We start from the raw sequence: 15358 nt of genomic DNA on the forward strand, positions 1-15358 counted from the left end.
TAAACTACGCAGTGAGATCTTTGCATTCTAAACCTGAAACCTAACATCAAAATCTTACTGAGAACACCAGCAGAGGATCTCTACCTGTTTATTCCTCAGTTAATTCTCCCTGTCTTAACTAATAACAAACAGGATAAGTTCAAAATTGCATATCTTTAGTTTAGCCTTTGAGTATAGCTTAACCACTAGCATTCTAATAATGCCATTTTCTTTCATTTTTTTTTCATTCCAGTTGTCCTCTTAGAACCACTATGAATTAAATAGGCTTTTTAGAGCTAATCAGATAACCTAATCACTACATAATTGTATGGAGAAGATGTTGTCCAAGTGGAAAGTTGCTGTCTTTTGAATGAACATTTGGACCCTCCTTAACTTGGGAGTTTCTGTTTCTGGAGTTATGGGAAATTTATCAAAAGTAGAAATAATGGATTATCATCATCCAAAATACTTGAATGCTTGTTTATATGTAAAGATACTGACCTGAGTAAATTAGGTAGATATATTTTTTGTAGATGTTTGTATTCCAAGAACCAAAAGTTGATACTGGTTGTTAAGAGGTCTATTAAGGAGGCAAAATGAGCAAAGACTAAAATATAATCATTTCTGGAAAATCTCACAATCTGCAAAATTAAACACTAAACTAACAAGGCTTATGAGAAAAGTCGTATTGGTACAGTTCACTTACAACTATGTAACTTTGTAAGGATAGCCCTGACAAAATAGCAGTCCAAATGCTAACACAGTTAAGTACCCCTGACATTTATACCTAGAATCAGTCCAGACTTTGCATCTCTTATCTTCTGGGCTTCATACTTACTCCTTGAAGACATTTGCTTCTAATGGAGAATAATTTAATCAAAAATAAAAATATAATTCAAGGCACCTGACTGACCCAGTTGCTGGAGCATGCCACTCTCGATCTCAGGATTGTGAATTCGAGCCCCACACTGGGTGTAGAGATTACTTAAAAATAAAAATTTTTAAAAGATTTTATTTTTTAAGATTTATTTATGTATTTTAGAGAGAGAGCCTGTGCATGTGAGCTGAGGAGTAGAGGGAGAGAATCTTAAACCAACTCCCCACTGAGCATAGAGCGTAACGCATAGAGCTCACAATTCTGAGATCATGACCTGAGCTGAAACCAAGTGTCACACACTTAACCAACTGAGCCACCCAGGCACCCCTAAAAGGAAAATCTTAAAAAATAATGATGATGATGATATATGTATTATCTCTGAATTATACCCTTTATTAAAATGTTTTGTTTTGTTTTTATGGCAGAGAAATGACTTCACATCCCCATCTGTACTCGTGACTTCCCAAGATAAATTAATATAGAGGAAAGTCAAGCAGTTCTTTAAGCTAGTAAGGTAACCACTCGACAATAAAGGAAGGCCATCCTATAGGGTTTTTGTATTTTTTCTTAAGCTGTGAAATCTCCTGCTTTTGGATTATTCAAATCATTTACATGCCAAAAATAAAATTGTTCACAACTTTGCATTATACTGACAAGATTTCTCTATCTGCCAGTTATGTATAACCTAATTCTCACTGGAGAATTAATCATACTGTATGTAGCTAAACTAATTATGTATCCACAATAGAGAAGGAATGGGTAGAATAAATGTAGGTAAAAGAATGTCAGGTTTGGTATATCACAAATTGGGTGTATAGTCAAAGTCTAGAAGGATGAGGTTCAGACTAGTAGAATTATATAAACAGTTTAGTTCAAAACAAAAAGAGATTCATTTCCTAAAGCATTGTTTTGTGGGTATCCCACAACCTTATCCTTACCCTGGCTTCTGCCCATGTCAGATAACGAGTTAATTGGTGGCATAATTTCTCATTCTTTCCACAGCATAATGGTGCCCGGTACATATTAAATGAATAGTCACTGGCTCTTTCCCACTTAGTCTGAACACATCTCAATACAGCATTCCAGACATTACTACAAACCAGTCTGACTTGGTATATCATGTGGTGTTATTTATGGACAGTTTATTGTAATCCAAGCAGTGTGCTAAGTCGTTTACCATAATAGTTGTATTTAACCTTTGTAACACTAGGTGGTAGGTAGTCTTTTAATCCCTATTTACAAGTGAGGGATGGAGGCTTAAGTGTTATTGATTATAACAATAACTCACCACAAATCTTTCATATAAAAAGATATAAAATGAATAACAATATAGTAAACTAAGAAAAATTGAAATTACAGTTGATGGTAAGTACTTGAGCTCTGTAGGGTTACAATGAGTTAAGAATGGGAAATCATTAGAAGACACTGAAATAACAAAAAATAGAGGACTCAGAGAAAGTCAGTTGGAAGATTGGGATAGATGTTGGGAGATAAAGCAGGCGTAACAGGTGATAAAAGCAGTCTCAGTTTTTGATTTGGAAATTGCTAGTTGTAGTCGCTGTTAAGTCCTGATTTATTTCCTATGCTTAGAAATCCTTGAATCGCCTGTAATATTAAATTTCCTTTGTATTTGAATTAGGTAAAATGATTATTCCTTTAACCAGCTGATGCCTAAGACAATAAAGATTCAGAATATAGGATAAAAAGGAAGATTGGGGAAATACACTGTCGGATCATGTTGAATTTGAGGTTGGAACGTCCATTGGGAATTTGACTATGCAAAATCTCTGGGTTAGAGATCTTAAACCCATGAACTGTAGATCATATTGAAATTGTAGGATGTAGTGAGACCTTCTGTAGTGAGTGAGGAGAGCAGAAGGCTTGGGAATGAACTGTGAACACCAGCCTTCCAGAAGCCGGCTGAAGAGGAGGATCTAGAACTAGAGAACTGACACAGAACAGTCAGAGGTAGAAGGTGAGCCAGACGTGATGTCAGCAAAGTCAAGGTAGAGTATCAAGAAAAAACAAATCCCTCTCAGATACTCCAGAGAGATCAAGTAGGATGGGGACTGAGCATCCCTTCCATTCAGCAGTGAGATCAAGGATGGTTTTGCCTGCTAGCAAGGTTTTTATGGAGTTAAGAATTGGAAGTCTGGTTTCAGTAGGCCAAAGAGAAAATGAAAAGTGAGAAAATAAGGAAAAATTTATGAGTCCATCCTGACGAGCCATCAGAAATGTAGTAGAAATATATCTTGATGATGGGAGATGGGGGTGGGCATGATTTAGGGCTAAAATAGACCTTAGAGGTATTCAAATAGCAGCTTCTTATTTTAACATGTAAGGAAGCCAAGACCCAAAGGGGTTTAGTAGTTTACACTATGACAAAGCCAGTAAATGGCAGGTAGGACAGATAGCATCTAGATCTTAAGATTCCAAATCTACCCAGATATATAGATATATGCAAATTCTTAACCGAAAAGGGACAGAAAATTTTCTTAATGGTTTCTAATGTTAATCTTACTCTTTTGGCATTTGAATTTACTCTTTCTTATGTAGAGAAAGGAAGAAGTTATGGTTGTTCTAGAGTATATTTATCTACATGCCCAATGTATTGCACATGCAAAAATGTGTTGATAAAAAGCCACCGGCTGGATTTGAAACTAAATGCCTAACTCAGTCATGTTGCAAATGTGCAAAATTAAATCAAAATACGTGTTCATAACCAATTAAGGGAGAAACATGATACTATCCTTTTGTTTTTAAAGTACTTATTGAATTAGGAATGTAAAATACTAAATCTTAAAATATCCATTCTTATTTATGGGTGGTGTATCTTATCCTTGGGCAGTTGTATGAAAATAAAATATTCACAATAGTATTTTTGAGCATCCCTATCAGAGCGTAACATACTTAGTTTTTGGTATAAGAGCACCACCTATGGGTTTCTCAGGTATTCAGGGGGGAGAAATTTAAAACAAAACCTAATAAAACCTAATGAAATTCTTCCTAGCTTTTCCCCTATAACTATTCTATCCATTTATTTAAAGGCTAAAAATTGTCTGCTTTGCCGTAAGTTATTCCTACCTGGTTTTTGCTTTCGTGTACTACTCCCGAATGCTTTGGGAAGAGATAACGAAGAAAGAAAAAGATCTCTTTTCTTTATTATGAGGATAACTCATTAGAGCAAAGTTAAAAGCAAACCTCTGGCACTTCATTGTCGATAAGCTCACATTTAGGTAAATTTTGTCTTTTTCTAAAGTATCATTTATCAAAATTTTAAAAAATTTTTTGTAAGAGAAATTTTACTTTTTTTTTTTTTTTAAATATTTTATTTGTTTATTCGACAGAGAAAGACAGCCAGCGAGAGAGGGAACACAAGCAGGGGGAGTGGGAGAGGAAGAAGCAGGCTCATAGCGGAAGAGCCTGATGTGGGACTCGATCCCATAATGCCGGGATCACGCCCTGAGCCGAAGGCAGACGATTAACCGCTGTGCCACCCAGGCACCCCGAGAAATTTTACTCTTAATGAAATGTAACCAAAACAAATTTGGAAGCCTTGACTCTGAGTGGGCAATAAGAAGTGTAGTAGGTTCTTGATATATTACCTCCTTGTATTCTGTGAGTCTGTTTTCTAAAAGTGATTGAATACAAGATCCCTTTGGTGCAATGTACCCTACCTAATTCCAGGGTAGACCCATTTTAGGCATGAACATTTTTTCTTCAGTAAAGTGTGCTTTTAAAACCTGGATTGCATTTTTTCTTCGGGGAATGGGTTATTCTATAGAAATAAGGATTGACTCAGCAATACAGCTAGCTTTATTTTGATCATTATAGATAAAAACTGTGTAAAATTGTGTAGTACACTTCTTAGCATTCTAACCTTAATTGAATGGACTGTAACCTCTGTTATCAAAAAAAAAAGGCCATTTTTACAAATTATAATTGTAATAGGGATACTTGCCTATCTACAAATTGGGTGAACTAATTTTTAAGCTAACAGCAGAACTCAAAAAGCATTGAAGTTCAGGCCACATATTACACCAAGCACTTTGCATGCAAGGATTCATGTATTCACTCAGTAACTCTTTTAGCTAGGTATGACTACTAATTATTATGAAAGGAGGGTCTTCTCTTGCCTTTTGGAAAATAGGCAGTATTATACATGTTCTGAGCTGTCATGGTTTTTAAGTTCAGCACATACTTTTTTTTTTTTTTTTTTTTTCTGAAAATTGCCCCCATCACTTCTGAGAACTGTCTCTGTATTCCTGGCAGCTATTCTCCTCACTTCTAATTTGCTGCTTCTAATCTGCTGTTATTTTAAAAATCAAATAATCTAATATGTTGAAATTACATCAAATAAGAGGTTCTAAGGTTTTAAATTTTACTGAAAGCTTAAAACATTCATCCTGTGTTTTTTTGTAGCCCAATGACTATTTTTTTAAATTGAGGGAGAATAAATTGTCGCATTATCTGCTGACCTCTGGATAGGTAAGATGTGAACTGTTTCACTCTGAGAGTTCAAGATAATGCAAGGAGAATGAACCAGGAAAGTGTTGGTAGTAGTTTAAGCTGGTTCTGTATTTCTTCATGATATTCAGATATCTAATCACATAATGATATTTTAGTCACCTTTTCAAGCCTGTATTTTTAAAATAATTTAGGAATCATTTATCTCCCTGTAATAAAATTTAGAAATATTAACAATAAATTAAAGAACTACTTTGCAGTAATTTTGAAGTATAGTGCTTTGCTGTCTTTATCCAGTCATCTGCTAACTTCGTAACAATCCATCATTTTACTATTGTGTTTATATGTGCTTTCCCTTCATTATTTTGTTCAGAAGACTATTTATATAATAGTCTTTTAATTTAAAGTGTCCAAAAACCAAAATGGTACTCTTAAAGATCTAAACACAGTAATTCAGTAAACGTTGAGCTTTATAGTTAGTTTATAATAAAGAAAATGAATTTAAAAGATAAAAAGGTAGATTTTAAAAGAAAAAGATAAAAAGGTAGAATTTAAAAGAAAAAAGGTAGCTGAATCAGTAATCCTGACTCTTAAACTGTTATTCAGTTTGTAAACTTAATTTGAAAACTTCTGTGCCTCCCCAAAATATGAACTTAATTAGAAATACTTTGACTAAAAGGGAAGAAAATAAAATATCTTACTAGAGTAATAAAAGATCTTTAAGGTTGATGATAGCATATTTTATTGTATATGATTTGATGTCTGAAGTGTGGGGTTTTTTGGTTTTTTTTTAAGTAAACACTGACTTACTGCTTTGTCTTGAAGTATAATAATTAGCTAGGATTGCTTTGGCTTCTTCCAGCTTGTGGAGAGACTCCAGAACAAATTCGAGCACCAAGTGGTATAATCACAAGCCCAGGCTGGCCTTCCGAATATCCTGCCAAAATCAACTGCAGCTGGTTCATACGGGCAAACCCAGGGGAAATCATTACTATAAGGTAATGCTGATACCTTTCTGAATTACTGTATAATATCACAAGATATAAATTCAGTTTCCAGGTATCATCACTCAGCATGCAGTTATATAAAAAGACAATTTTCTAAAAATGTAATAAGCTATAGTTACCAGTACCATATTAAGGGTGGGAATAATGGCCCATCCTTCGCCTTACTGTAAGGGCATGTGTTTTGAATATTTTCTGATGGTGGTAATGGATTTCCACTGAGCCATCCATATTCTTCTAGATCACCTTTTTAACAAAAGGTGCACATTTGCAAAATAGCTTATTAGGATCAAAGGTATAATCTTTGGCTGTGGGACAGATAAACAAAACTCACTAATCACTTGGAGATCTAGCCCATAACCTTAGTCTCATTAGTAGAGTCCTCTGTCTTAACAAGCTAAAACATGATTGTAGTGTTTACCTGTGTATATATATGTATATAAAACTTGAAACAAGCTGATAATGTGTCTAGAAAAATCTCTTTTTTATATAACTTTGAAACAAAAGAACTTTTGTTAAGAATACAAAATAAAAGAGATTCCTAGGAGAAATAAACAAAAGTTTAAGATTCTAATAAATATAAATAAGAAAGATTAGATTCATTTTAAAAACATTTAAAATTGCGGAAAAGCACTATGGGAATAAGATGCTAAGGAGAAAAGATTCAGTGGAACTAGATAACGCTCGCTTAAGGAAGTTATGTCAAGGCTATTAGAAAAAAAATTTGCCTGAAGGAAAGAAAAAGAAAAAAATACTGTGCCTCAACAAAGAGCTGTAGTGGGAACTGAAACACAAATCAGAAAGTCATGCCTATCTCAGAGGCAGTGTCTGCAACAGCACAAAGGCATCTTCAACATTCTTTCATTAGTAACATTTTTATAGGTAAAAAGTATGGGATTTTAGATTTAGAAGAGACCTGGCAGATCACAGACTCAAATCCCTTCTTACATTTTTTAAAAATAAGATTGTAAGTTTAGCCTACTTTTGCGGGGGTTTTTGAAATATAATTAACGTACAGTGTGATGTTAGTTCAGGCACACAACATACTGATCAACAATTCTCTACATTATTCAGTACTTACCATGATAAGGTAGTCACCATCTGTCACCATATGATGTTACTGTAATATATTGACTATGTTCCCTATGCTGTACTTTTCATCTCTGTGACTTATTTATTTTACAACTGGAAGTTTGTACCTCTTAATCCCCTTCATCTATTTCATCCATCTTCCTTATTTATATCCCTTAACTAATGAGACAACCAGTGTCTCTGGAGAAGCACAGCTGTGTTCAGTCCCCCTTTTTTCTGTGGAAGCCATAAAACAGGGGCCATCTGGTTTGTTTTGCTCTGGTCCCTTCTGCCCCAGGCCACTTCTTCTGGAACGCTGAAGCTGAGCTTGAATAGAAACTGTTCTCTCTGAGAAGTGTGATTCTCCTGCCTGATGGATTGGTAGCATGTGCCATTAAGATTATCCTTCTGCAACAGTGCCAGTGTTGGAACCTGGACAATGTGCCTATTTTCTGTTACTTATAATACGACTAAGTATAAACATGTTTACAAAATAGCATTTTACCGTGGGATTCCATGTACTGGATTTCTTTCAACATAAAACTAGAGTTTTTGGAGATTTTTATCTTTAACCTAAAAATCCAACCCCAAAATTAAATTTGCCACCTACCAGCTCAGTTCCATAAAACTTGGAAATTCTTCCCAGCACGGAGGAGGCTACGTGAAATACTGCCATTTGGTTCTGATCATGTGTTGGACCCTTGAGATTTTACAAAGAAACACTAAAACCAAGCACAGTACTGAAATGCAGAACAAAATTAGAGATAAGCCATATATTTAAAGGAAAATTTCCTAAATTCCAGAAGAGGTTAATGAATTTGGATTTATACAGCCTAATGAGATCAGAAAGCAATTGTCCTAGTTCTTACTGAAATCATTATCATTTAATACCAAACCTTAAAAAGATCACATACACACACACACACACACACACAGTCAAGTTTCACTTGTGAATATTGGTGTAATCTTAAATTGTTCAAAAGAAATTTATACCATGATCAAATGCAGCTCATTTAGACATAAAAGTGAGTCACTATTAGAAAATTCTAAATTAATTTACTATATTAACAAGTCAAAGAAAAAGTATATGATTATCTAGAATAGACAGACGCTTTAAAGCATTTTGATAGGGGCACTTGGGTAGCTGAGTTAGTTAAGCATCTGCCTTCAGCTCAGGCCATGATCCCAGGGTTCTGGGATCAACCCCTGCATCGGGCTCTCTGCTCAGTGGGGAGCTTGCTTCTTTGTCACCCTGTGCTTGCCCCTCTGCCTACTTGTGCGTGCTCTCGCTCTCTCTCTCTCTGTCAAATAAATAAATAAATAAATATCTTTTAAAAAATTAAAGCATTTTGATAAAAAGAAAACATTCATTCCTGAGTTTAAAATAAAATTAAAATCTGATAAAAAAGGGAAACTAAAGTTATATGAACAATGTATAAGTAGTACTTAGAGCTCTCCTTATAAAACTGATTAAAGAGGTAACATGAAGGCATTTTTACCTTACTCCTCTCCCTTGAAACTTACCAAAATCAACAAAGGCCATCTTAACAAGAAGAGATAGAGGATTGGATTTTAATTCCCTGCTTGAAGCCAAGGACTAGAGTCAGGGTGTTTTGCTCAAGAAAGAAGGCTTGGGGTGGGGGGGAGATAAGGTAACTGGGTGATGGACATTAAGGAGGGCACATGATGTAATGAGTACTGGTATTATATAAGACTGATGAATCACTGAGCTCTGTCTCTGAAACTAGTAATACACTATATGTTAATTAAATTTAAATAAAAATTAAAAATTTTGTTTTTAATTTAAAAAAAAAAAAGAAGACTGAAGAAAACTTGCATTAATCACTAACCACTGCCTGAACTTGTATGGGGCTGAAAACTTAGAGAGGTGGGAGGACATACCCTTACAAAGAGGAATTTAACCAGGCTACCTACTGACTCCACGACAGGATCTGTAATCCTCTGAACCACCATATTAAGATTGTTCTGGAATGGACGCAGGTGGACGTAGCTACAAAACACAGACAGGAGAATACAGAAATAGAGTGGGTTAAAAGGAGAGAGAGAAAACCAGAAAAGCTTCTACAGAATGAGCATTATTTCCAGAATGTATGGAAAATATTAATACTAACAGAAACAGCCAACAAAATCCAAACACAAATTTACTCCAGACGTGATAACCCTCACTGTTTTGTTTTTGTTTATTTTAATTCTAGTATAGTTAACATACAGTGTTATATTAGTTTCAGGTGTACAATATAGTGATTCAACAATTCTTCACATCACCCACTGCTCATCACAAGTGCATCAGGATTTTTTTCCTTAACCTTTTTTATGCTGTGAACACTTTGGTAGTTAGTGACATGTATAGATTCTTTTCTAAATGTTTTTAAACTCATAAGTCATACTACATATTATTACAAAGGGAACCAATTATATTGAGGTATAGCTATCGGAACATTTTTACAAGTTTGTAATATAGTAATATATGCTATTAACCTATTAGTAAGTGATGATTCTAACAGCTACTGTAATTTCAAGGTGATTTTGAGTGTAAATAGTTATTCTAGATATTTAAACTGAAATGTAATTATCTGTGATTTCTGCTGACGACAGAGTGACAGGTACTGTAAATACTATCATGGTTTGTTGTTTATATTTATAAGTGAAATGCCAAATTTCAGTTAGAGATTAGTGAAAATAAGGTTGTAAATTTTTCCACCAAATCTGAGAATTTGAAAAGAGAATAGAAACACCGAATACTCTTACTTGGCCTTAATTAGAACAAAAGTATGTTTTAGTATTTGAATTACAACATCTAAAGATAACTACTGAAAAAATAGATAGCAATCTTGAGTATCTGGTAAAGTAAAAGAAATTTAAAAAAAAACCTATGAATACAAAAGAACACAGGAAAGGAGGAAAATGAAACATCTCCCTCAATAGAAGGGGTGTTCAATAAAAAATTCATTTAACCTTTTAAAGACAGTCTGATCAGGTTTATTGGTTTGTTGATTGGTGTGACCCTCCTATAAAGGGCTTCTAAGAACATACCTAAAACAAACACAGCTTAGGAAGGGGTGATAGAAAAAGATAAGCTTTGGAAATACTGATATAGAGAAAGCTAGTGTAGGAAGATTAACAGTAGATGTAATTTAGCTTAAGACACAAAATATTAGTAACAAATGAAATAATCCACTAGGAAGATGGAATCATGGTAAATTTTGTGTACCTCATAACAAAGCCTAAAATACATGCAAAGCAGCAGAATATGAAGAATTACCAAGTTTGATCCAGTTAGTGGAAGTTAATAAACATACCTTTAATCAGAATTCAATAGATTAAACAAAAATAGTAAAGATAGAAGATTTGATAAAAATTAACAAGCTTGATCCAGTAGGAACACTATATATGTTTATATTCAGTGAATAGAGAATATGCATTGTTTTCAAAAACATATGGAATATTTACAAAAAAATTATGTATTAAACACAGAGGAATTCTGAATTCCATTTCTAAGACTTTGCATTATTCAGATTGTGTTCTCTGACCACAATGCAGTTAAATTAGAAACCACAATAAAAAACTGGGGGGAAATAACAACAAAACCCATATGTTTGAAAGCATATGCCTAAAAAACTCCTGCACTAATGCTGAAAATCACACTGGAACTCATGAAATATTTTGAAAATAACCATAATGAAAGTATTAACTTATTAAATCTGTTGGAACACATTGATGGACTACTTAGCGAAAAATTTACAGCTTGAATGCCTTGACTTAAAAATAAGCAGAATGGGAAATAAACAAGCTCAGCATTTTCTTAAAAGTATAGAAGGAAAACTACAGGGTAAATTTTTTTAAGATTTTTATTTATTTATTTGAGAGACAGAGAATGAGCAGTGGGGTGGGGCAGAGGGAGAGAGAGAAAGAAGCAGACTCCCTACTGAGCAGGGAGCCCAACACAGGGCTGGATCCCAGGACCCAGAGATCATGACTGGAGCCGAAGGCAGACACTTAACTGACTGAGCCACCCAGGTGCCCATTACAGTAAGATAAGACCAGAAAATAATTAAATAGAGGGAATAAACAATAAGATTCAATAAAACAAACAAACTGGAAACCTCGGGAAAATAAACAAGTCTCAAAGCAAGACTGAAGAAAAAAGAGAAAAGGTACAAGTAAGAATGAGCAAAAGTGTCTAAAATTATAAATACAATAATAGAGGCTTCTAAAGTCATAAGGGAATATTATGAATAGTTTATGGTAACACTGTTATACAATTAGATAAATTGGACCATTTTCTAGAAATTGTACATTACCAAAATTGATTCAAGAATTGATTCTTCACTAAAGAAATTGAATCAACATTCAGATAAAAATTCTAAAACCAAATAGTTTAGGCAGGTGTTACTAAATGAATAGATAAGGAATTCCTTAACTTGATAAAAGGTATCTGTTAAAAAGTGTTTCAATCAAACTTAATATTGAAGTTAATTTTAGTACCAAGGACGAGGATGAGGATGCATGCTTTCACTGCTTATACTAGAAACCCTGAGTCAATGCAAAAAGACAATAAATAGAAATGAGTAAAAGGAAAAATGGGAAGGAAGAGATGAAACTCTCCATGTTTGCCAATACTATGCTCATCTCTATAGAAAATCCAGGCAAATATAAAGCCCACAGATATGAAAAAAATTTTTAGTGTAAGAAAGTACTGTTTCAGCTTTGTAACAAATTTTACCTTGATAGTAAAATTTTATCTTAATAATAAAATGATTTCTACAAAAATTTAAATTATCAAAGGTGGCTCAAAAGTTTAGGGAAAGCTGATTAAACCAAAAAACATGAAGAAATTGAAAATTTCTACCCTAGATCTATACTTTAAACAGGCACAGGGCACAGGTATGTGATCAGCATCTTTGTTCTATAAACTACGATGAATCATAAAAAAAGAAAACCTGAAACCTAATTTTACTTTTAAATGTATTTTAATAATCCTAAATGAAATATTAGCAAACCAAATCCAAGAGTGTATACATGAATAGATATTGATTGATCATTTCTTTTGTTCTGGGCAAGGATCCTGCTTTCCTCAATCTTAAACATTTTAGTGGGTAAAAGTGTATTAAGGGATTCCTTAGCTGAGTCTGACTAGCCCACCCATAAATAATGATCAACTTTGGATAAAAATTTTTTTAAAACTATTCAAAGGTTCTAGAAAGTAAATAGAAATGGCAGAAGCTAAAGGGAACTAAACCCTTGAAAGAAAGGACCCACACTGGTGAGATACATTTGCTTCCTGTTAGCTCCCCAGGCAGAGCGGAGTAACTGGAACTCAAACAGACAGACCACCACAGTCTCGTGGGCTTGAGGTGGTATCACGGTGGTGTTGAGCCTGTCAGAGTAGCTGGAAATTGAAAAGGCAAGTCCTGGAAAGGAGAGAGCCCCAATGTAGGAAGCCCTTACATCTGCATTCTCAAATTCTTTGCTCTTTTCTGAACTGTGCATGCTTAAGAGACACTAAGAAACCTGGTAGAAAAAGCTACTCCAGGATTTCAGCAGCTGTGCCCTGTGGCTGAGGCAGCGTTTGGAGTCTGAAACCTGCTGAGTTTGAGGAGCTTGGTAAATTCCCTGGGATTTTATGGAAGCCACAGAAATGTCATACATTATAAGTAAACACAATGTCCTAAAATTAAGAATTCACCTAAGACTAAGGGCAAAGCTGAACCAAACCTCCACAAGTGCAGGATGACCAGACGAGAATGTTCCATGCATGATAAAACCAAGTAGGTGTAAAAATCTTGACCTGTCTCTGAGAACATTGAATAACTTGAGAAACAACTCAATTTTTTTTAATGGGCAAAAGACTTGAACATACACTTCACAGATGTAAGAATGGCCAATAAGCACATGAAAAGATGTTCAACATCATTAGTCTTCAGGAAAGTGCACATAAAACCCAGTGAGAGATGTCAGTTCGTGCCAACCAATGACTGACATCAGCTATTGGAGAGAATGTGGGTACAGATATCTGTACCTATATCTTGCATTATAGACAGACCCCTAAATAGGTACATGTTTTTACTACATAGAGAATTTTTAAGTGAATAAGAAAAATTTCTGATGAAGGATGATAGAACAAAGCAATTCATAGGAAAAGAAATAAACATAAGAAGTAAACATAGGAAAAAGTGTTTCAATCTCCGTAAATAAGGAATTGCAAAATAGTTGGTAAAAGTTTTTTTAAAAAACAGAATATCCCAATTTTCCAGAGTCATGGAGTATAAGGTTCTTTCATAAAACTCAATGGAAATTAGTTAGTATAAATATTTCTGTCAGTGTCTGTCAAATTTAAAGTGGAATTTTGTCTTTTGACCTAGCAATTCTACTTCTAGAAAAATTTGTCCTATAGAAATATTTGCTCATGCAGAGATACATACAAGAGTTCTTTAAAGCATTGTTCAGAATAGTGAAAAACTGGTAACAATCAGATTATCTGTCAGTTTTTCTTATAGTTACTCAGACTATTTAAACAGGAAATATCCTGATGTAAAAATCCTTGAATAATTAATTTCATTTTCACAATTTGAGGCAGAGGCATGGAGATAAAGTCAGATATTCCCTGCTTGGTGGAGACATGTTATTGGAAAATAGTGCTTTAGTTTCTCTTTTTTCATAGCAGTAGTTAATTTTATATGTGCTTTTGACTTTTTTGCCCTTTTTGCATGCCCATATTTTGTGAACGACAAGATAGTCTTTGACTATAACGTAACTTCTGTTAAAAAAAAAAAAAAAGTATTCCCAATCTTAGGGATTTTTCACTGATAAAGATTTTTTGTTTGTTTTTACTTTTTGTTACTTTCCTTGGATTTGTGCTATTTGCTCACCTGAAAATGTAAGCTGTAAACTTTTCACTAAGCAAGCAAATGAAGCAGTCTAATCTAAGAGGAGACTGACATTCTCTGTGTGTACTTCAGTTTATCAGATTATGGAGTGGTGTTTCTAGTTCAAATACAGGACAATTGGGATATTCTGATTTAGAAGTAGTCCTTCCTAAACACACACAAACAGAAGAAAAAGAAACAAGGTGCCAACTATTACCTAGGGTTTTTTTAGCATTATTTTGGAATCTGGTATTACTTAAGAAGTATTGTTTGAGAATCTGGGAAAGAGGTATAAACATTAGAAACATAGAAACAGTGTTATTGTTTGCTGATGACAGTATGCCTGGAAAACCCAGGAGAATCAGCGAATATGGAGGCTTACAATAAAGTCCTCAGTTATATTGTATTATTCTGAAAATTTTTTTCTAAAATTACCCTTATTAATAGCCTTTTCTGACTTTTTATTTCTAGTTTTCAGGATTTTGATATTCAAGGGTCCAGAAGATGCAGTTTGGACTGGTTGACGATAGAAACATACAAGAACATTGAAAGTTACAGAGCTTGTGGTTCGACAGTTCCACCACCATATATTTCTTCCCAAGACCACGTCTGGATCAGGTTCCATTCCGATGACAGTATCTCTAGAAAGGGTTTCAGGCTGGCATATTTTTCAGGTGTGTTTTCAAAAAAAGAAGAAAGACAATGAGCAGAATTCTGTAGTATATACCAAGTCAGTTTGGGGCTAGTCTTCTAAAACAATACCCATTTAATTTTGACTAAGCCTCAAGGCTATTGAGATTGAAGAAGGCTCAGGTGCCCTAGGGCACAGTCTCAAAAAGGTGTTTTGTACATTCTAATAAAATGATCAATTTTATAAACTAAGGTCAACTTTCTTTTTAAATATTTAAATACGCTTATTTTAAAAGTAACATTTTTTCCCTCGGGTGTTTACTGAGAACCTGAAAGTTGCCTCAGAATGTGTTTCTGTGTGTCTGAATGACCATTGTCTTTACAGCTTCGCAGAAAAGACATTCCGTTTCACTCCATGGTTTGTAGTATCAGAAGTCTTCTTT

At 34.3% G+C, this 15358-nt stretch overlaps 1 protein-coding gene across 2 annotated transcripts in view; it reads left to right on the plus strand.

The window, feature by feature from the left end:
- LRP12 (LDL receptor related protein 12) overlaps positions 1-15358 on the plus strand; it is a 72285-nt gene that overhangs the window by 46608 nt on the left and 10319 nt on the right. For both annotated transcript variants that reach the window (XM_045805814.2, XM_045805815.2), the window contains 2 exons: positions 6186-6321; positions 14757-14959. In XM_045805814.2, coding sequence (XP_045661770.2) covers positions 6186-6321; positions 14757-14959 — 339 coding nt within the window. The remainder of the gene's footprint in view (positions 1-6185; positions 6322-14756; positions 14960-15358) is intronic.

This window comes from Ursus americanus, chromosome 9 (assembly GCF_024610735.1).
Source record: "Ursus americanus isolate L20-20 chromosome 9, mUrsAme1.1.p, whole genome shotgun sequence".
NCBI classification, from domain to species: domain Eukaryota; kingdom Metazoa; phylum Chordata; class Mammalia; order Carnivora; family Ursidae; genus Ursus; species Ursus americanus.